The sequence below is a fragment of the Galleria mellonella genome, unplaced genomic scaffold, assembly GCF_026898425.1.
Source record: "Galleria mellonella isolate WM207_F2 unplaced genomic scaffold, CSIRO_AGI_GalMel_v1 utg172, whole genome shotgun sequence".
Lineage (NCBI taxonomy): Eukaryota > Metazoa > Arthropoda > Insecta > Lepidoptera > Pyralidae > Galleria > Galleria mellonella.
Window position 1 is genome coordinate 1,095,550 of NW_026442015.1, and position 24,261 is coordinate 1,119,810.

The 24,261-nt window shown below is 32.4% G+C and overlaps 1 protein-coding gene across 4 annotated transcripts in view; it reads right to left on the bottom strand.

Moving 5' to 3' along the window:
- Positions 1 to 707: 707 nt before the first annotated feature.
- LOC113514470 (protein Skeletor, isoforms B/C) overlaps positions 708 to 24,261 on the bottom strand; it is an 84,526-nt gene continuing 60,972 nt past the window's right edge. The window contains exons 7-15 of one of the 4 annotated variants that reach the window (XM_052893207.1): positions 13,658 to 13,757; positions 12,267 to 12,454; positions 7,966 to 8,160; positions 6,880 to 6,996; positions 5,254 to 5,413; positions 4,615 to 4,808; positions 3,878 to 4,105; positions 3,296 to 3,430; positions 3,063 to 3,200 (exon numbers count right to left, since the gene is read on the bottom strand). In XM_052893207.1, coding sequence (XP_052749167.1) covers positions 3,198 to 3,200; positions 3,296 to 3,430; positions 3,878 to 4,105; positions 4,615 to 4,808; positions 5,254 to 5,413; positions 6,880 to 6,996; positions 7,966 to 8,160; positions 12,267 to 12,454; positions 13,658 to 13,757 — 1,320 coding nt within the window. In that variant the 3' untranslated portion in view covers positions 3,063 to 3,197. Of the gene's footprint in view, positions 3,431 to 3,877; positions 4,106 to 4,614; positions 4,809 to 5,253; positions 5,414 to 6,879; positions 6,997 to 7,965; positions 8,161 to 12,266; positions 12,455 to 13,657; positions 13,758 to 19,243; positions 21,381 to 24,261 lie in introns of those variants that run through there. The other 3 variants (XM_052893206.1, XM_052893205.1, XM_052893208.1) reach the window with 3 other exon arrangements.

Genomic DNA, 24,261 nt, shown 5'->3' on the forward strand with positions numbered 1-24,261 from the left:
AAGACTATTAGCCTAAATAAATATATAACTTTAAAGAATTCAAAGATTAAAAAATCTTTAAACTACGTATTTTGTAGATAGTCTCACTCATGATACTTAAATAAATCATAAACTAAAACACGTAGCCCAACGTCTAACTTTTCGTAATAAAACAAAGTTTTAAAAAGGATTTGTTCATAAATTACAAGTCTCATAAACTGTGGAGCCCTGATGTCTTTTTTAATGTTAAGAAATGAATACCTGAAAGAAGGTAACTATTACATCTAGAAATTTCCGCTCATGTTGCCATTCCTTACCCTTAAACTTTTAAAATTCCATAATGCTACTTAGTAGCAATGGAATTACATAAAACAAATTATGTTAAAAAAAGATATATACAAAAATCACTTTATGAACTAAGACATTCATAACATCAAAAGTCATGTAATTTTTTTTTTAAATTATGTGTTTTTTATGGGTTTTGATCTTGTGACTGTTTATGACCTGTCATTATACTAAGTTTTCAAAGTTGTATTTTTGTAATACTATTTTTAACATTATTTGTAACATCTATTAGTATTTTAATACATTTTATCAACAAACAAAACGCTGCAGTTCTTATTTATAACATTAGAATATTTATTCAATTATCGTACTTCTTTTAACTCCAATGTTTAATATTTGACTTTAAATAGGATCTTAAAAGGAAATCAATAAAACTAACAAAATAAACGTAAAAACTAATTTATTGATTAGAAATAAAAATATTTACAAAAATCCTTACAACTAACGGAGTATTGAATTGCATTATGCGCGTAACAAAGTGGTAACAGGTGGTTGAGATATAGACGCCTACACTACCGATAGAATAGGAGACGAGAGCCTAGCTAGTCCCACAGCCTACAACCCATACGTTGTTTGACACAAAATGCGATCATGGCAAGGCTTAAATAATTTAACCAATAAATAAATAAGTATAGTTTAGGTACATTCAGAATAATTTCAGACATAAAGTTAGTAAGGTCAAATGTGGCGTACATGATAATAACGTACTTGCCGATTTGGTCGATTGTTGCAATTCAAAATCCACCTGACTACCAACTACGCTGTGCCCGTTTGTGTGTATTTGTTCTTGAACCTCGCCTCTCTCAAATTGTGTAGTCTTTGTGTCTCTTTTATCTCTAGTATTTGTATCTTCTTCCTCTTCCTCCTCATCCTCTTCATATTCCTCGTCTGACTCATTATTTTCCTCATTATTTTTTAATTTTTCTTCTTGTTTTATATCATAGTTTTTACTGGCTTTTGCACTTAAAATCTCATCTATATCTTCAGAATCTTGAAAAGCATTAACTAATTTCAAATGCGTCGTTCGTGAATCGTCATTATCTGGCAATTGGTCTTTAGTTAACTCTCCAATAGCGGGTGTTCTAGATACTAACGGTGGAAGTTCACCGATAAATGGTCCATATTGAGGAGTTTTTAAAAGTAATTCTGGATTAGCGGGAATTTTAGCAGAAAATAATTTTGTTGTAGTTTTTATTTCTGGCACAGTCGAAACCGAAGATTTAGTGATATTCTTTCCATCATACGTAGTATAATAATTCATTTGTTCATCTTTAGTTGTTAATTTTTGAGACTGTTCTTTTTGCACTTTAGGGTCAGGTGGTAAATAATAGGGACTTATTCTGTCTGATTCCATTACCATATCAGAAGGTACTTCTCTTTCTAAGTTCTTTTTACTAAATAACGCATTTAACTGTTCTTCTGATTTGACATATACCGGATGTGGTCTATCTTCTTTTGCGTGGTTACTGGGAAAAATTTCCTTTGTTCTATCATTTGTGGATAATAAATGATCTGGTGGTGATGGTATAAACATTGGTTCAAAAGACTCAGTTTGTTTTTCACTTGGATATGCATGATTTATATATTGTGGAGTTTCATCGTAGTCCTCTTCTACATCAGTGTCTTCTCGTCTATTAGTATTATTAGCGTCACCTGAATCAGTTATTCTGTCTTCGGCTGCCATTAATGGCTCTCGAATTATTGGTTTAAATCCACTTTCAATAACTATTGAATCTGGCTTAAAACCTGTATTTACAGCAGGCTTTAAAGTAGATGTACTAGGTACTGACTCACCAATGAAATCTGAAGATTTTATTTCATTTTGTAATTGTAATTTTGGTTCATTCTCTATTCTTGTATGGTGGGTCGTAGATAAAAGAATTTCTGTAGGCAAAGGTGTGGGATGCGTTCTTATAATTTGATGTTTTGTTTGGGTCATTTGTTGATCTAAAGGTAACGGATTATCCATTGGTTTGCCCAATATGATTTGTCCTGAACTAGGTTTATTCAAAAATACTTGTGGGATGCTATGTTGTGCAATAGCATCATTAGTACCTGGCAATGTGATTTGACTCTTTACTACATGATTTCCTATTATATCGGTTTGGCCCAAATTTAGCATTTGACTTTGACCTGGTTGTGGAGAATTATTATTGGAAACCGGTTTTTCCATTATTATAGATTGCACTGGAACATTGGGTAATTTTGGTATTTGTTTAGGAGGACCTTGACTAAATCCAACCTTAGAATGGTGTAATGGTGGTATAGCCTTCATTGGTGGTATAGCTGACTGATGTGGCCTATTCATGTTTGGTGGCAATCGACCATTAGGATGATTAGAGTGTTTATGTGACAATGGCTTCTTTTGTATTCCCTGAGGTCCATGTGGATTTGGTAATGATAAAGGATATCCATTATTACCTTTTTGAAACATAGGCGGAGGCCTACGTAGTTTTATTTCTGGTGGTACAGGTCGTCTGAATGGTGGTCGCATATTTCCCATTGGTCGGTTAGATCCAGTGGGGCGTAAAACCGACTGTAGTGTGAGTGGTTTTTGATTTGGTGGTAACATATAATTATCAGGTGATGTACCAGGCTCTATAATGTATTCATCTCCTTCTCTAATAGGTAGCTCTGACACAAATATCTCGTGTACATCTTCATGTACTTGATACTGTGATGGTGTTGAATACGACGTATTTTTTCTCATATCTTCCTTCATTTTGCTCTCCAAACTTTCTACAGCTTGTATCACTTCTTTTATTTGTACTTTGGATATAGGCAATTCATACTCCTTTGTGGACGGGTACAGCTGGTTCCGTACAACCTCAGTTCTGATGGTGTCGCCCGAGAGCCCGCCGTCAGCTTTAATGCTACTGAAATCGTTATAATTTATTTTCGTATTGATTATTTTCTCTACTTTCTTGCGTTGATCTAAAAAGTTAGAGTCTGGTGGGACGCGGCTATGTACCTGTATAGACTCCTCACTCTGCAGATCGCCCTCAGGCACCGCATATTGCTCGACTACACGGCTCTCCTCCGCCTCGGCCGCATCGCATTCATCGAGAACATTTATTTTCCAACCAAGATGTCGATGAGTGAAACACTGAAACATTGAACATTTTATTAAAATCACATCAAAAAACTATTAAAAGAATAACCTGTCACCGTCGCTAATATACAGTGAGAACTTATCGAGAGATGTCATGCGATACAGAGAAGACTTGGAAGGCTGAAACAGAAAACAGGTAGGATATTATATACATACAAAGCAAGATCCCTATTATAATTACATGAGATGAGGTGAACAATGTAGGGTTAAACTTCAAATAAAGACATAAATATCATGTTTAATTCAAGTAATATAATAGTAGTAAAATATTTGATTAATGCAATTATCAGTCGGATAGAAATTTTTTAAGATGCACATTTTTTTATTTGAATGTCGTACATTTAAATATCTCACACCTAATAGTAAGAAGCGTAAAGATATAAAGATTATACAGAAATTCTTTAAGAAGCTGTTATTAATAATGACAGTAATTGTGCTAACCTGGTAGTAAACAGTGTCAGGAGTACGACGATCTGGTGTCCATGTAACAATGCCAGGATTTCCTGGCTCGCACTCGAGGGTTAGGGAGCGTTGGTAAGCACCGAAGCTCGGATACTCATCAGCTTCTGGTCCATTAATATCTGGACTCCAATTGCAAGAACGGCCGACGCCTGTAGGTAGAAGTTCCCCAGTGCGACTACGGCGGACACCAGCATAGATTTCAATACCCTGTTGATAAAATAGGATTAAATTTCTATTACAGATTAAGTTTATATTATTTATCATTATTATTTATTTATTAATGAGTGATACTTATTATGTAAACAAATAAACCCAGAGAATGAGGATTAGTCATGAACACTTGGTTATCTCCCATCATAATGATGATAAGCAAAATTTTAATAAATAAATGTTACACTTATGAATGAATTAAGATAAAAATTTTACAAAAGCAAATATTTATATAGCTTTATAAGTTTAATATTATGATAGTCAATTAAATTAAATAAAAAATATTTTTAAAGACCATGACATCTGTTTGTATTGAAAGATAAACAAGTGTCCTGGAATAAAATTGAAAAAGCAATTGGTCTTTATTTGAACGAAAGGCAACGATTTAAGACGACATTTTTCTACTGCCATTATAGTTTTCGGGGCGTTGTTTATGTCAGACGATTATTTTACTTAAGTTTAGTAGTGCGGTTTAGTTTAGTTAACTTTAGATAACCTAAACTTACCTCCTTCTCCTTATCACTTTTGTGAAGATATCCTCCAACGGGATCGTTGGTGATGTAGAAGGGATGATACCTAGCAGGCACCTCGGGATCAGACCCTCCTTCTACCACAAAAGTATATTTCTTGCCGCGAACCACATTAATCTCGGGAATCAGGAGACCATTAATGTACCAGGACAAACCCCATCCAACGTGACCTGCACATTACATTAGAATTTATTTCGATAATTTCTCCATTATTCGTCTTAAAATAAGAGAGCTAAAAGATAAACATGTAATGTATTACAATTCAAATAAACTAATACATTGTGGAAAAAAAAACGGTTACTTTGCATTTAATTCTACTGAACCGATTTTGATAAAATTTCTATGGGAGCAATTTGTTTGACGAACTTATACGGTATAACTGATACCTCATAAGATATGAAAATGACAATTCTTTTATAATTACACAAGAGATTTAGCATGAAAATAGATGGATGTAATATTTGTGAATTATAATAATTTTATTTATATACATTTATTAATCGCATTTTTTCTGTGTATTTATTACGAATAATTCTTAATTTCAATGATTAATATTTTTATATTTATTTTTCGATAATATCAGTTAATTAAGTGTTACTTTAGTGTTATACATACCTGTAATAGCAGAGTATCCTTGCTTTCCTCCAGTGGGACCCATCTGTGCGTAGAAAACGCCATCTGGTGGCTCGTAGCACTGTATAGCCGGAATGTCCCAGGGTTGTACACGAGGTACCGGTTTCGGAGTAGGTACTGGGTTCGGTTTTATTACTGCTGTCTGTGTAAGATTGTAATATCACATTATACATATTAATATATAAAATATATTGTTTCATAAATATAAATTAACTTATAAAAAGTAAATATTAATTTTTCGGTTTTAGCGAATAAACTTCTTTTTACTTTATCAAAGAATAATAATGGGCTGTATATTATTTAAAAAAAAAATTAAAGGTCTACTCGTACTTATTTACCCGTGCGGAGTCGATGTGAGTCATTAGTATCTTATGAAAAGCATGCCACATTTATGTGAATAATTCCATTTTAAAAACTACGTTCAATAACCTAATTCTCATAATGGAAACCGTAACAATATTCATCAATATATCGTATTGACTCACTTGTTGGAAGCATTTTTTATATCATCGTACATTTTAAATTATCATCAAATAGGTCTCGTATTTAATATAAGTATATAATATTTTTTTTATATTTGTCATTGACTAATATAGTCATAATAAAATATATTTTTTAAAATATAACGATATTTTATATTAAGAATATACTATTTTTTATTTGTTTTAATTGAAAAACCAATTACAAACAAATAAATAAGTATTATATGAATAGAAATATCACTATACACACAACAATAAGACTATAAATGAACGACAATTTCAACTTTAAAGTATTTTATATTATGATTTAAAAACCAAATTACTGAACCGATTTGAATAAAATTTCCATTAGACAAATGTGTATATCCTTTCGGATAATAAAAAAAAATCCAAATCGGTTGATAACTAACGGAGGTATGAGGTAACTAACATAAAAAACCAGCCAAATCGAAAACTCCTTCTTTTAGAAGTCAGTTAAAAAGGTTTCATTTTACGAGACATACCATATTGCCTATAAACAAAGTAACGTTCTACTAGCGGTGTTTCTGAAAAAAAGTGCAACAACGTGTGAGATTGAGCTTTATAGACACGTAGACTCTGAGCGTAAGCTTATGTCAATTCCATCTTGCATTATAGCATTAGCAATATCACATATAAAATATTACATTGTGTACAAGTTTTGAAGATAAAGAATATTGTCTAGTGACTTTACACATCATAATAAACCTGCGTAGTAATTCAAATTTGCAGCTTTCTAACATTCTCATTCATGTCGTTAACAAAACTAAATATTCAGACATCTCACTTGTTTTATTAATTGAAACGTTTGTGAATAAATGAAAGAGAAAAAATCGATAGAAATGAGATTACCAACTTTTAATTTTACGTGTATTTTACCTATAGCAATTACACAATTAGTTAAATCAATCATTTTACTTATGAATGTTAATGCATTTATAAATATTGTGAGCAAGGGTGGACTTATCTCTGACAGAGATCTCTTCTTTATTTACACATTGTGAAAATAATCTGAAAGTACTTACATTTAGACATTCGTAAAAAACGTTATTCTCTTGTCTACATTCTACATAATTGTAATAAACAACAAAAATAAAGATATACTCACTGCCTCTTGTTTGCTACTTGATGGTTTCTGAGAAGGTGGTGGTCGTTCATCATCCTCTCCTTCAGGCATGGGACAGTTCCATACAGGCGCCCGACCAAACTCTATGAACTTGTCCTCCTATGTATATCAAGCAACGTGCACAAAATATTAATAAATGCCACTGAATCATATCATTTGCTTAGTTTTTCAACTGGGATACTTTGTTATGAGGTATTTTACATTTGAACATGTGAAGACATAAACTAAAACACCCAAACCCAAACCAATATCCACTTAGACTATGACTGAGCATATATTATAGCACAAGGGATTAGTAGAATTTTTAAATTTTGATAATAAATTCCTATTATGATATAGTCTTTCAGAAAGAAGGTTATTCATTTTTTTTTATACAACTTAGAATGGCAAACAAGCTGACATCCCACCGGATGGAAAGTGGTAACCTTTGCCTATAGAATTCCCGAATTTCTTACGCAAACGAGACATAAATAAAAAAAGCTAGTTCTGACATAGTTATTAAATGAATTCTGAGCTAATCTATACTATTAATTATATATGGATTCTGAGCTAATACTATTAATTAAAAATAATATTTATGTAATTCCATAACAATAAAAATTACTAGATAATACCATTACAGCAACACTCAAATAAAACTGAATAAATCATGTGACTTGTATAATAAGCGATAGGCTAAAATCTGACTTCCATTGAACCCAAAATAAGATCATGGCAGTCGTGGCAGACGTATTCGATAGAAAAATTCCATAAGAATTTGTTCATAAATGACGGTAGATAAGAGCAGTTATGAGGACTTTCGTCTAGTAGTGGGACTCTACAGTTTATGATTACCACAATAATTAACAAAAGATCGTAGTAGATGATCTTTCTAATAGGATAATCCGGACAGAGACGACTACTCAGGACCCTGGAAACCATTGTGATTAATTCTTGTTGTATTTATCACAATGGGTCAACTAACCTAACTTCGTCGCCACCTAACATCCCTCACTGGTACCCCCAGCTTAAACGAGTAGTACAAGTGATGTTACCATTCCATTATTATCTAAAATTCTGTATTCATACCTTATTATAGTGATGGTGGTAAGAAACTTCATTGCGCGAGTTGAGCGGACCCAATGCCCAAATGATGGGCTGGCTAGCGTTGGTCAGCACTGGGAGATCGAGATCATCGGCTGCACGGAGACTACGTTGGTACGTCACTATAGAATATCCATTCACAAGGGCGGCATTCAGTAGACGAATAGAATTTGTCTTTTCCTGTATTAAAAAAATGTGTGAAATAAGTTTCATGTATGTAAATACATAGACACTAGGATTTTTTATACTAATGAAGTCACCATTATTAATATTAGCATTTTTTATTTTCAAATTGCATAAAACAAAAATAACTAAATTAGAATTTAGTATTTAGTTATTTTTGAAATAACTAAATAAGATAAATGAACATGTTAAGATTGTTTACTAATCATGCCAAGTGTAAAATAACAGATTATAATGGTCAGATATTCATATACTAGACAAATTCTGAGGAATTGCCCCAATTCTGAGGAATTCTTTGAAATCGCTTTTTACCTTTACCCTATTACATCACCTTGGCCCTTTTTTACAATAGAAAAGATAAACCTACATTCTTCAGTAGTCAGGTAAAAAATAGCAACAACCAAAAAGAATTTAAGAGCATCTGACATAGTGCTTTACTGTCTTGCCTTATGGACCCTAAAGGTGTCATAAAGATGAATTTGGCTGAAACCTAAAACTTTATACTCAATTAAATTTCCAACTACCTCTCCGGTAATGGAAAATACTGTTAATAAATAAGCTGTAGAGTACAGGCCACATATATTATTTATAGCTATATTATTATTTACCAAATTCGAAATTGACACGCATATCTATTGTTTCCTTTTAGCTTGCCTTCTCGGCTCTAGTCTTCTAAGTTCCTTTGCTATTATACATATATTTCCAATTTCCATTACTGGTTTCCTTTGTCGCCCACAAATTGGAAATATATGTATAATAGTCAAAAAAACTTAGAAGACTAAGGCCGAGAAGGCAAGCGGAAAGCCAAAAGGAAACAATAGATATGCGTGTCAACTATAAATAATATAGTACTCCACATAAGCAGTGACACAGCAATAAATTCATTACTTGCCACATTGGCTTCTTATAACAATTGGATTTTTTCTGAGTGTATAAAAAGTATTGTGTACCTTTTCATATAAGATGAAATCGAATTCATTCGCATTTTTGAGAAAGTAACAAATAATTTTTACTAATTAAATATGAGCTGTAACATGACGAATTTGAGTTTTCAGTATTAACACTCAAATTAATTCAATTTCAGTTTAATTATTCATAATTGTAATATTTTAACACGACTAATTGTTTATTGAGTGTACGAGTATACACTTGTATCTTTACCCATTTTAATAATGAAGCACCACATTTTTCCTACAAGTTCACTAATAAAGAATGTTACCAACTTTAAGGCCGCCCTTTGTACTATATTCTTATTTTATAAGTAAAGCTATAATATATATAAATAACTTGACTACTCGCACAATTGTACCTGATTATTTTAATAAGTATTTCAATTAAAGCATATTAAGAACAGCATTTTCTTATAGAAGTAAGAAAAACAATGATAAATGAAAAGAAAAAGACAATTACACGAACTGGTTTGGTATGAGACAGCTGTAAATTACAATACAATTGAATTCCCCTTTGTTCATCCACACTTAATATAACAAACAATTGATCTAGTTATATTTGATAATCCGTAGTTTAATTATGATCTTTCTATTATAATTTCTATGTACTTTTCGATAATATCAGCAAAAATTCCATTTATGAATTTAAAAAAAGAAAATACGAGAATAATAATATAAATTTTCTTTTACGAAAATAGCTCTAAATTGGACAAAATTTATCTGGAAACAAACCTTACTTCTTCGCTTACTGTAATAATGTTTGTTATTTTTTAAAAACCGAAACTTAATGGAGGTCCTACATTACATAATTTGATATTTTCATGATGGAAACTATCTGTTCAGAGAGAGAGAGAGAGACAGAGATAAAACTAGCCTGTAAATTGCCGCGCAAAGTTATTACAACTGGCAGCCTCCTGTAAAGTCCCTATACCATACCATATCGACCGTTAACTATCCATTGCTGAACACAGACCTCCCCATAAGAAAGGTTTTGCTAGTAGTTGACCCGCTTGGCAGGCGGGTTGACAACCGAAATTAAGCTTTAGTGATGTTTTAAGAAGGACGCTGATGCCCATTTCCTCAACCATTAATTTCTCTTAGTCGCCTCATAGAACACCCACGGGAATAGTGATAGAATAACACCACACTACGCCCCTATATTCTTGAATAATAGTACAACACATTATCGTAAATAACTAAAATTTTTTTCATCAATTATTTACATTTTATGAAAATTTGATTAAAATTTTAGTACAAGTACAGTATAAATAGGCTTTATAAAAAAATTTAATTAAAAATATTGTGTTTTATCAAATAGAATGATTATAATTAAGAATTTAAAAGAGACCATAATTTTAAGAATAATAATTTTATTATCAAAATAGATTTTTATATTACAATAGTATTCCTTAACAGATGGCAATTAATAAACTGTCGAGTGTCTAATCATTATAATTAAATTATAACTATATTAAAGTTTCTTTGTTATCATTAAAGACAAAGTTTTAGTTCTTATGAGTGTGTCAGTGTTAATTAGCATTCACTTACTAACTTTAATTATACCCCCTCCCCACCACTCTGCCAACACGCATCTGGTCTCTCCGTGATATTACCAAAGTTAGAATTTACTAAGTCTTCTAGTTTTATGAACTAAAAGCATCATTAATATATTCATTATTTGAATAATTTAAGTTGTGTCTAACAATAGTTAGACACATTTGTAATATTTAACCATAATATTATTTATACTGTAATCCAACTACACGTGACGTAATTCTTTTAATAATCTTTTTTTTTCTTTTTCTTATGCTACTTAGAATGGCAAAGTCGACTCAATATTATAACTATTTGTACATAAGAATATACCTACTTATTTTCTGATTAAAAAATTTAATTCTAAGAATTTGCGTTTGAAATATACATGGACTGATAACCAAAATTGTAAAGACAGGTGCGTCTGTTATTTTGTTTAAAAATTGATATTAAAAAAGTATACCTACACTTGCTAGATAAAGACCATTTTTATATCAGAAAATTATTTTTTATATCAGAACATTAAAGTTATTAATCTAAATATACAATTTCGATATATTACAAACATTAATAATGGCACCTAATTTGCTTTTCCCCATAATTTCTCTATAATAACGAAGCGCATGTTGTACTTATTTCTACAGTTAGAATCAAATTTCCCTAGACATATTTATGGACGATTCCGAACATAAAAATATTGCTACGTTTGGGACCACCACTATACCATATTTCATGAATGCAATATTTTTATATAAAAGTGGCATTGCACACTGGAAAAGTTTCTTGTTTATTTTGAAAATATATACCAACCGCCGGCAGATGAGTGCAGACAATATGAAGTAACTGTCCTCTAAACCATTGTATCTATTATGTTCACAGCTAAATACCTATTTGCAGCTAAAATGTGACGCAATATGTCAAAACCCTCAAAACCAAACAGAACGAAACGGAAATCTTTTAGACTTCTCAAGTAGGTTGCTTTCACATTTTTAACATTTATTAAATATATAATCTTAATGAAATGAATGTTTATATTCCCATATTATAATAACGTAGTAATCCAATTTGAGCGCTTCTCATTACGAGTGAAACAAGAATTCTTAACAATATATGTTTTAACTATTCAACATATTCATAACAGTAACATATTCAAAATAGTATATTAACAGTTTAGTAATAACCAAAGAAGCCAGTAATTGATGTCGCAGTACGAACATTTGACATGACTACAACGATCGCCGAAATAGCTTAGTGTTCAGAAACTCAATTCAACCGGGGGAGAAAGAGATTGTTTGTAATGAGAATCTAATAGCCTCATTACTAGCAATATACCTATCCATTCAGGTCTGTATCAGGATCCCATCAAGTCGACCTCCACGCAATTCGCCTAGAAACCATCTTGGTTATGTCTTGTGGAATTCGTCACAATGGGCTAACTAGCCTGCTTTCATCCTTACTCATCATCCTTACTCATCAACGCCCCGCCATTCTATTATCGCTCGTTCTCAACCGAACTTCAAAACAAATCAGCCATGAAAACTAGAGCTAGAGCTGTTGTACGTAAAACACAAGTGGGATTTAAATACTTATGTAGGTTACAAAATATCATCTGATACGTACCCCTCCAAACCGTTCATCCGGACAGGCGCCGTGTGATCCAGCACATTGGCTTTTTGCATCCAGGTAGTAGTCCACCGAGTTGCCTTTTAACGTTGTCATGTTGATCCATGCTACTGCTACGTCACCGCCGACCATCTGAGAGCGTTTCGGGTCTCCTGAGATACCGAAGGACATGTACTCGCCATCCTCTGTAACATAAATGATTATTTTTTTATATTTTATTTAAATCAATTTTTTTAGACGTGTAAAAATAATGTACGCCTCTTCAAGGTATATATATATTATTCATAAGCTCGCAATCTTTATCTTTATCTTTATAATCACTTCCCATCAAGTGATTTATATCATTGATAGCTGCGAGTACTTTACAGTTGATAATACAAAATTATTTCAAACCAATAGTCATTTACAAACAATTAATAGAGTGATAATTGCGTTTATGAACTAGTGAAGTCAATAACTACTACATTTTCCTAACGCACAGTTCCCACGCGCTCTGTAATTACAAGACAATCATTAACAAAAAATAATGAATGTAACGAATGAGCCCTACAATAGAGATACAAATACATCTTTTTTTTTTGTATCGGGAATAAGTTAGTTACAAATCAGATAGTCTTTTTATTTGTACACCTCTGTTAAGTCTAGTAGTATAAGTACTGTATTCCTGTGTTCTCTCTTCATCTTCCTCCTTCATTCTCTGCTGGTGTATGTATGTGTGTGAGTGTCTCGGAATGACAAACAACCTTACGACTCATCTAGTGGTCATGATCTATGGCATTCACACATGCATTGAAGACTAAGGGCCTCTATATCAAAGTATGAAGGGATTATTAGTAACAATCCTCCCTGGAAACCATCGTACTTATTTCGTGATGAATTTGTTACCGTTTATCATTCATCACTAGTACTCCGCCTGCGTATACTGAGTGTAGACTAGGTATCATTTTATAAAAAGATAAAGACTCTTCAAACCTAAAAAGAAAAGTAATGGAATGATTAGTTTTTTTATACAACTTAGAATGGCAAACAAGCTGACGGTCTACCTGATGGAAAGTGGTAACCATCGCCTATGGACATAAGCAGTATCATGGACATAACAGAATATACTGTTTCGTCTATGATACCTCCCATGCGTTGCCATTCCTAAGGACTCAGGTATTATTCCTCTGTACCCAGTAAATTCACGCCATATTCCACCCTTCAAACCGAAACACAACTACTTTACGGTTACTCCACCTACGCTATCAGTATACACTGATAGGGTTACCGTTTCATTACATCATTCAATACGACCTTTCTAACCATACACACTGCTATGCAAGCAGAATTGCTTCCTGGCATAAATTATCAGACATCAATATTAAAGAGACTATGGAGGCATCACTTACCAAGTTTGGCAACCAACTGTAGCACGATGCTGTCTCCAGCCACCGCCCATCTCACTTCGAAGGCTAGCTCGTCGTATAACACCTCGCAATTCAACTTGGACTGCAGACAAATAAACATTTAATTGATAACTATATAAATTCTATAATTAAATGTAAATTTTTCCTTTGTTTTAATGCAACTGCATTAGAGTAAATACATTCAGGTGGCAAGACTGTCCCAAGACTGTTCCTTATGGCAGTCTATGGGAAGCCGTATGTTCAGTAGTGAACAGATAACAGCAGATATGATGATGATGAAATACATTAATGTAAATGTTTGTATCATGCAAGAATGAAACCCATGAACATTATATATATTTAAACTTAAGGAACCTGGATTATAATTTCTGCGTAGTAACATTTATACAAATTATATTATTATGAAATGCCTACTATGTCAACCTCACACACGCACACACGTACGTGTAAATTAATAAAATTATTATTTAAATTTATTATGTTACTTAACGTTAACGTTACGTAACATCATAAATGGATATGATAAAACATTAAGAATCACATCAACTGTTTTTATATTAAACCATGCTACACATTTTCAGAATAATAAATTTGTGATAATATTTTCATACAATATTCCCTATTCCCTTCAAGTATATTTTCAAGTTACTCAAAAATAATATTACATTTTTATGTACATATATTCAATTATTTTAATCTATATTAATATTATAAAGAGGAAAGATTTATATTTTTGTATGTTTGTAACGAATAAACTCAAAAACTACTGAACCGATTTCAAAAATTCGTTCACAATTAGAATGCTACATTGTCTCTGAGAATAGGCTACAGATTATTTTTGAAAATTTTATCTATTCGTATGAAGCCGGGCCAGATCAAGAATATTAAAATAAATAATATTAACGTATAATTTTCATTAATATAAAATCCTAGATTAAAATGAGATTTATATAAAACCACGTTATTATTACTGTGTGGTTTTATGTACATTATTATCCTTGTTAAAGCAAATAAGCAGAGTTTAATTGGCCACTATTATTGGTGTACAAAAGACCGAAGGCCAGTGGGGACCGTTCACTAGGCAGAAGCAACGCCGGCGCCGCATCGTTAAAAGTTTCTACCGTCTCCCGCAATATGGTATTCGCGGAAAATTACAGGATGTCCAACTAATTTTTATTGAATTCTAAAGTTTAACGCTCTATTTTTTTTTTTTTTATTTTAAAGTCGAATTGGTGCCATAATTTGCTAGCAAAGCGACTATTTAACTACATTATCATGTTGTTACCATTTGCTACCAATTGGAAGCTCATTCTTGGTAACTCAATTTGTTTTGCTCCAGACGTAATTTAAATAAAACTAGTTTTAAATTTTTTTTAGCGAACAAAAGGCATTTTATTAAAAAGCTTCATGCGTTTGTCTTTAAACACGTTAAAGTATAAAGAGGTATTATTTTCTATTAAAATAAAAATATAAATTAAATTAAATGTAATTGATATAATAATGTGTAATTGATATAATAACGTGTGGTGACCGAGTAATAAATACAATATGTAAACATTCTTTTTTATCCCCAGGATATCATAATGAAACGTGATGCACAAAAACTTGAATTAAAAATTTAAAATCACGCACCTGGCGCTAACATTCGCCCTTTATGGAAGAGATCTATAAATAATCTATATAAATAATTTATTTACATATTTTTATTTTTCTCTTTAAACATTGTCTGACAAAAAACAAATTAGTGAACACTTTAAAATTTTTCAAATAATTTCAAAATAGCAATCAATATAGTGCATTGATGGTGTATCAGTAAGTGATAACAGATGAGAACAAAGTCATGTCTGTTAGTCCAACGTGGCGAATTTACTAGGTATTAGCCGCGATGGTTTCCTAGAAGGAACGCGTGGTGGTCGTCCTGACAGGGTATTTTGTTTAGCGTTGAAAACACACTTTCCTATTATTGTTAATAATTTCCCCGGTATATACAGGATATATACACCCAGTACATAAGTATGTACCCCTCGTTGTCAAGTGAAATCAAAGACGTATTGAACTTCAAAGCGTTGAGTCATAGCGACACTTCGTATGTAATGTAATAGATGAAATAATTTTCTAGTAGATTACATGGGTCGTCGCCATAGCAACGTGGCCGAAATAATCCGATGAAGCTGTCAAGTGTAATCGTGTATGCGGACCCTTTGACCGACCATTGCGGATTAAACTCTTTCAATAAATGATTGATTTAATAATAATGATTATTAAAAGTGCCATAAGTTCGTTTAAGGGCTCCCATGACTTATACGTGGTTATAATAGTTATAAACTACATTATGCTTTATTTATATACTAACATATGAGAGTAAGGAAGAAGTATAGCGGCTGAAATCTTCCTATTCAATACAATTTGGAAAACTGTAAACCATATATAGAAAAATCGTACAGAAAAATAATGTCAAACCAAAATGATATGTCATCATAGGTTAAGGGTACCTGTGTATAACATAATATAATGGAGGGAAGGTATTGTTAGTAATGGAGAGGTTAGTCGACCTCCACGCGATTTCCCCTGGAAACCATCGTGACTAATTTATCGTTGAATTCGTTACGATGGGCTAAGTGACCTACCTACCTTTTCATCCTTACCAATCTTCCCTCACTGGTTACCATGCGGTGCAGGCGGGGTTACCATTCCATTATCATCCATTAAAAAAATATATTGTGCCGATATATTATAGTATGGGAACAATCCGAACCCAAGACCTCATTTGCACAAAGTTGCATGCCTATCACTGTACTATATATAAGCGAAAATATTGTTAATAGTGGATATTAAGAACCTCCATAATATCAGCACACATTATCAGGTCAACTTCCACGGGGTTATCCTGGAAATTATCATAGTTAAATTTTTTTTTAAAATCGTCTCTTGACGTACTTTCATTCTCGCCTATCATCTCTCACGTAAGCGTACCAACAGCATGTAACACAGTGCAGACGGAGATTCCATCCATTATCACTTATTTAAAAAGAAAATACCATTATATAATTGTGACCCAATTACCATAAATGAAGGATTAAAAATATATATAGTAGATATAATATACAGTTAATAGTTTAAATTTACCACCTTACAGAATAGGAGTGTTAAATAAAATCCCTTTTTACATGGCATTAAAAATCTTAAATAAAGTACCACTAGAAATAAAAAATGAAAGTAAACTATGTAAAGTTATAAAAATCAAAACACCACCTTATTGAAACACGTTATTACACAATAGATAATATTTAATATAGCGTAGTATAATTTACTAATACTATTATTGGTTGTTATGTGTCATGCATGCCAAATTTCCTATATCCCTAAAAAGGATAGTAACTTGGTACTAATGTAATATATACTGGTATATGTAAACATACCTACGTACGTAAATAAACACCTAGAGCAAGTATTCCATTTGATTTTATTTTATTTGATTAATATATACTGTCACTCAACTATTCAAATTATGTTCGATAGAACAGACATATGGAATATAAAGCAATTCTACACCATACGGAATAGGATTCCATCAATTATTTTGGCACCTAACAAGACAATAATCCAACTAAATTGCATGCACAATTGAAGCACCCTAACAGAGCTCGATGTTACGTAAGGTGCGATCACACGCTGTGTTTTCCTGATAATAGTAAAATACATTAAATTAATAACAAAAAGTGTAACAATATTAATTGATTAAGTCCCGATCATAATAAATGAGAAATATTCTTGTTAAATATAAGTATATGCTATTTTTCAACCGACTTCAAAAAGGAGTTAATTTTAAACATTCGTGTTGTTTACACATATTTTAAATACATATACAACGTCGGCAATAAAGAAGCATGTATGTAGGTACTATGCGTATTTACTTGCAAAGGTTTTTTCATCACGTTAAGTCCCGATTGTGTATTCAAAAAAAGGATTCTCAATTCAGTTGTATTTTTTTCCATATATTTTGCGTTAATAAATATGTAAAATTAAGTTCCTTATAAAAACGGAGGTTTTAAATTCCTCTGATTTTTTCTACTGTTACGCAATCACGTCTCCTATATCAATTTCTACAGGTATTTTCTAGTACTCTCTTTACTCTCTGGTTTTAGTCTCATAATATTCCATTTTAATAATATGTTTATTGAAACTGCTGTTTTCTTTGCGGACCATAAATTGTTTTTTGCGAAGCAAAATCTACATATAAACACGCAATATTTACGATGTAAGGTATCTTCGAAACATCTGGTCGTTTATCGATATATTTACAATTGGACTCGCTTTCTTCTGGTGCAATATTATATTTGTTTTATCTGTACTAATATATATAGCAAAAGAGTTTATTTGTTTGTTTGTTTGAACGCGCTAATCTCCAGAACTAGGTACAAGTCGGATTTAAATTTTGTTTCTTTCATTAATTCAGGAAGGTACAGGTTATTCAATACGCTGATACGAAAACGGACGATACTGTAAGATACAGCTAGTTATACAGATAGCAAATATGAACATCGACTTCTATAGTTTTAAATTTAGATAACAAGCTAACATACAGCTCAAGTGTAACGACGCCCTAAGTCAGTGCCCAACAATATGGCGAGCCGAATTCATGTGGGTAATGAGGGTGCGCGCCGTATTACTTTATGTAATCCCCTTATTGGCTATCGTCCTACTATTATGTAAGTATAGGAAAGATACACACAACCGCTACTACCTTCACACTCACTATGACAATACCTACAACGGAAACGCTATATGAATACATAAGAATGTATATATCGATATAGCTTATTATTCGATCCTTTATGGTGCTCAATACGATTGTATTTTTATTATATATTGCCCGTTATCTTCGAAAACTTAATTCGAAGATTATTTGACTTTGAAAAGAAAACGACTTCGATGATTCTTTTTACAAGTGTTTACTTTCGTTCAAAGGACCTGCCATGAAATGTTTCTCAAAATTTCAGAGCCAAAACGAAACATAAATTTGATGTTAAAATTACATAATAAATATCGTTTAAAAATATGAAAAATATTAAAATATCGTTCCTTTGGACTTTTATGGTAGAATTTATGGCGAACAAAACGTTAAGCTCCATTTACTGGGCCGATTTAGATATGAAAAAAACACGAAATTGAGTCCAAAAATGCGGAATTTCATTTCAAGGTAGATCTCCTGGTTTTATATTATTTTTTGTTATTAAATATTTCATTTGACTGTGCAACGCTTTGCAATAAACAATCCTAAATATGATTTATTCAAGTAAAGTACGAGTACAAGACTGGTTTTATGTCTGTCCATTGTTATGAAAACTTTTAGATTCTTTTGTTCGCAAAGTATGAACGCCGCAACTGGCGTTGTTAACTAAAACTTTCCTAATTTGTCTGTACAAGTTCATAAGACGGTATTCGATTGAATTAACATTTTACAGACAACACGGCTATCGAAATACTTTCATAATCGCCTCCATTAGGGGGAATAATTGCGATCGTTAAGGATTTCTTCATCGGTGACCCTCGCAAATAAAACTCACGTTTATTTTGGCAAGCTTTATTACCCATTTGAGTATTAATTGAATATAAACTGTTTAATATTGTATCATATTATTAAAATACTAAAAAACTAAAAAGAGTGGACATCGGTCGACTAAATAGATATAAAATTTAGACGTCATAAAGTACTGAACTATATCACAGTTAGGAACTTCAAGTGAGTATTCACCATATCACAAAAACTATTAAATCTATTGTACATTTTTTAAATCAACTTAAAAAAAGTATCGACCAGCTGTGATTAATGTCCGGTGATTGTTATTTGTACATCATACTTATAATGGACCCAAAATTAGTACTATGTTATTTTATTCGTTGTCATTTCATTATACTGTCACTAAATTACTTACAGCTAAGTAGGCACTTATAATATAAACTAGTGGTAACTACTGGCTCTGTTTACGATATCGCTCGTTACAATGCTGTGGCTAAAACTAAAATTACCAAATTACAACCACAAATCATCCGAAAGTTCTTCTATTCGTAATTAAAAAAATAATATTTTATAATGCTTTCTGACTTTCTGGTGACAGAAGTATAGAAAAACTAAATCTATAGTTTCCATAAATTAACATTGTGTTACTAGTGGTTTTAACTACATTTCCTGATTCTTTAAATTTACTTAATAAATACTGTACGATTATTTATACACACGAAATATTTGTTCATATAAATAAAGAAGGTATATTTAATTAAATTCTAGAAAAGGACCGATTGATTGATTGACGTTTCAGGTTTGGCCAATTTGGAAGCGAAGGACTCCAGAAAGTAGAGTGTTCGTTTATTATAATAGAGGGATCGTAATCCGCTCAAATGCAGATGTTCTTGGCTCAAGGCTATCAAAATTAGCAGTCCCCAAGTGAGAGGATTATTTAGAAGGGCGACCGTGGTCACGCCTCGACGATTACTGTGTTTACTATATGAAGAGATGTGCATTGGCCAATCGGCGCGGCTCGATTATGTGATGAAACGGTCCGTTCATAATCTGGACTAACACATGAACTTTACCAATTCGATATGCGACTGCCGGACTATTATTTAGTCACTTCAGTGGAACTATCAATCAATGGTCAATTTATGTTAATAACAAGAAACGATGGAGGACTCAAACAAGTCATAACGTCTATCAATCAAGTAAAGATATCGACATCTCGACATATCTTGACACAAATTGCTAGTATAAACGTGTTTCATGGTCACACTATGCACATGAAAAGAAGATGAATTAGCGGTCTGCCACATAAAACATCAGATATCAAAAAGGTCAGTTGTGAAATGCTCCGAGGACAAGGAGCCACCGCTTTGCATCGAGCGCATCATTGCACAATCGTTCATCGACCGCGCTCCCACGCGCCCGCGCCGCTCACTGCGACCGCGACCCTGCAACTAGGTCAAGGTCAACGTTTTTCTGGACTGCCTCCAGTGTCTCTGTCTGTCGCTGACTGCGTATATTCTGCTGGTCATAGTTGTATGGCAGTAGCCGATATTGGAACGGCTCCTGCTGCCGCTGAAACTGTGTTCTGTACTGCTCCTCGAGAAGTTGCCGTTCGTAAGCCGCCCGTTGTTGTTCGTACAATTGTTGCTCGTAAGCTGCCCGTTGCTGATCGTACAGCTGTCTCTCGTCTTGATAATATTGTTGCTGAGGTTGTTGCTGTAGCTGTTGCTGCTGTTGTTGCTGTAACTGTTGCTGTTGTTGTTGCTGCAACTGTTGCTGCTGTTGTTGCTGCAACTGTTGCTGATGCTGTAGCAGTTGCTGCTGCTCTTGTTGCTGTCGTTGCCGATAATAATCTACTTCAGGAGATTGTCCGTGTTGTCTACCCGCCTGTCCGTTTTGCTCCGCTGACTGGTAATTAATACTCTCTTGGTGGTAGTAGATCTCTTTTGAAGGTTGTATACGGATTTGCTGGTCGATCAGTTGCTCTCGAGGTGGTGTGTATTGATCAGCGCGCCGGTGGAGGTGAGCTGCGTGGTCGGCAGGTTGGTCTAGCAGAGCGGCGAGTGGCCCAGCACCGAGGCGAGGAGGTCTATATGTGGTGGCGTCGAGCCGTGCGAGGGACAGGCGGGAGACGGGGGCGCGGGTGCGCGATGGTCTGGCCGCCACCAGCGCACTGTTGCGGCTCTGCAACAGGAAACTGCGCTCAGCGACGGGCATGGGGGTGACTTAGGTTAAGGGTTCAGGTGTGTAAGGGTATTTCGTAATATGAATATTAGGGATACGGGATATGATTACTCCAAAAACAGTAAAATTTTATTAAATTCGACAATAGTCAAAATATATTATTGGAAAATGATATTGAAATACTTCATAAAAATATTGTGCTACTTTGTAGCATATTGGTAGGTATATAGCAAGTACCACAGTAGCTTTAATATGAAGTAACAAGGCTATTCTTTAATAGAATTAATATTTCATATAATTTTAGAAATAAATCAGAGTTGTGTATGTATTTACCAGTCAACTTATGCTCGAGTATATTTCGTAACGAGCAACTAATATGCTTGAAATGAGTTTCGAAAATAGGTATCATTATTTACGATCAAATATAAAATGATAATCATGATATTACATTAAATATTATAACCAAACAACTAATAAATTGATTAATCGTTAAATAATATAAATAAATTAAAACGTTGGATTGTAATATGCTCAGTAAAATATAGGCATATAGAGTATTGCATCCACCACAACGACAAATTCTTGTATATACTTGTTGGTTTGTTTGTTGATTACAGTTTTAATCTTATGTACTTTTTTTCATTTATACGATCAATAAACATATTAAAATAAATGTATTGTATTAGCGATATTTCTGGCAAAATTTTGTATATAATAATACACTACTAAAGCAGTCACTCCTGAGTCCGAGATATAGCGACTGCGTGTTGAAGAAATAACATAAACATTATTGATTATGTTATCATAGACCATTACGTAAACTATATTCTTCATTCTCGACCTTCGTTACTATTGACAAAACTCAAAGATACAGGTTTTTAATGCATAAATTATTTTAGTAGATTTACTACTGGAACATTGTCATACTATAAACTTTATCAATACATTTTGCTCCGTAAAAAAAAGCAATTTCGGCCATTACAAATTAATACGATCGACTACAAAATGTTTTATTAAAAGCATTTTGTAGTTGATCAACCTATCTGAATTTATAACGCGGAATCGTATAATTACGAAGTAGTGCATATAGATTTTGCATTGCAACAAACATTTTTTTGGTCCACAAAGGAAAATAATAGCTTTAATAATAACAATATTAATATGTAACTTGGAAATAATTGTCAAATTCAGTATTAAAGACGTTATCGTAACATTGCTACAAAAAAAAAGTACGATTATAAATGGATAGATAATCTCCTCCATATTAAAATACGAGTAAATAACAGTACCCAGACTCAGTAACTACGGAAGGCATATAGTTTTTGTATATCTTGTCTTATTCTGCAACTAGCACTTGGAATTCATCCAATAGATTCCAGTCCAACATTCAGTATATAGCTCGGTTCTACTCTTAATATTTCACAAGAGGAAATACCATTACGCACTCAGTTCGGACAGTTTGAATATCATTTCTGTTAAATTATTGCTATATATTTAAATAGACGCTCAAATACTAAACAGATATCGGAAATTATCCATCATAATAATATGAAAAATTGCATTAACATCATTAAATAATTTGTTGATTACTAATTATAAATATTAAAAAATATTATAAATAATCAATATATAATTTAAAGGCAATAAAATACACAAGTTAAGTCTGTATACTTGTTATATACTAGCTTTTATCAGCGACTTCGTCCACGTAATTAGAATAAAAGTAGCCTACGTCCTACTACAGTCCATATAGTAATTATGTATATCACATTTCATTGTCATTGGTTAAGCCGCTAGGATGCTAAGAAGTAACAAACACACTTTCACATAATATTAATCCTTACTAAAAAGATAACTTAAAATTTCCTTTTTTAAATTTTAAATATAATTCTTTCTGTTCTGTTAGAAACAAATCTTCCTAAATCTTTTTATTCTTTGCTCACATTATTTAAACGAACCTACGTTCAATATTTCTTAACTCTAGCGTTGTTTTCGGTTAGACATTTCAATTCTCTTAAATTTTTATAAATTTACAAAATCCGTATTTTGTAATTCTTATAACAAAAATAAACTGAATTGCAAAATTAAATTAATTAAATATAATTAAACAGTGAAACATTAATGAAGCTTTTTACTTGTTGAAATTAATTTGATATAATTTCATTATTACATGTTTAGATCCGTATTCATAATTATTGCGTTATTATTTTAACTATTGCTACAACATACATAAAGTAATCTAGATTAAATACATATATTTTTTTAAATACTAACTGCAAACGAAGCCATTTTATAGTACTCATCTTTATGGAAATTAATTAATAATGGATTTTAGTAGCGGGTCATTAGGTTTTTGCATAATTGTTTTCATAAAGTTTTTACTCGCTAACTTATAAAATGCAATATCTTAGTTTCCGGAAACTCGTTCATATTTCATAACAGCTATATCCCGCGGCTTTGCTCTCGACAATTAGTAAGCACACAAAGTAACGTATAGGTATGCTAAGTTAGGATATAACCTACCCATATATACTAAAAATTTCATTCAAAGCCATTCAATAGTATTTTCTTGAGAGAGTAACAAACATTTATCTAATTATCCATCCATTGTTATAAACTTTCAAAATTTATAATATTAATAGGAATCATGACTGATCTACATCCTATACCCCTCATAATATAAGCGAGACTTAACAAAAACATTACGGGACAACATGGACAACAACGATTACGCCTCAACATGGGATCGACACCTATTGATTTTAAAAAAAAAATATTCAATTGATTACCCTTAGCTTGTGTAGTTTCATAAATCAAATTAGAATAAATTATAATAAACGCTCCATCCTCATCTTTTAACCGATACGACAACATAACCTTC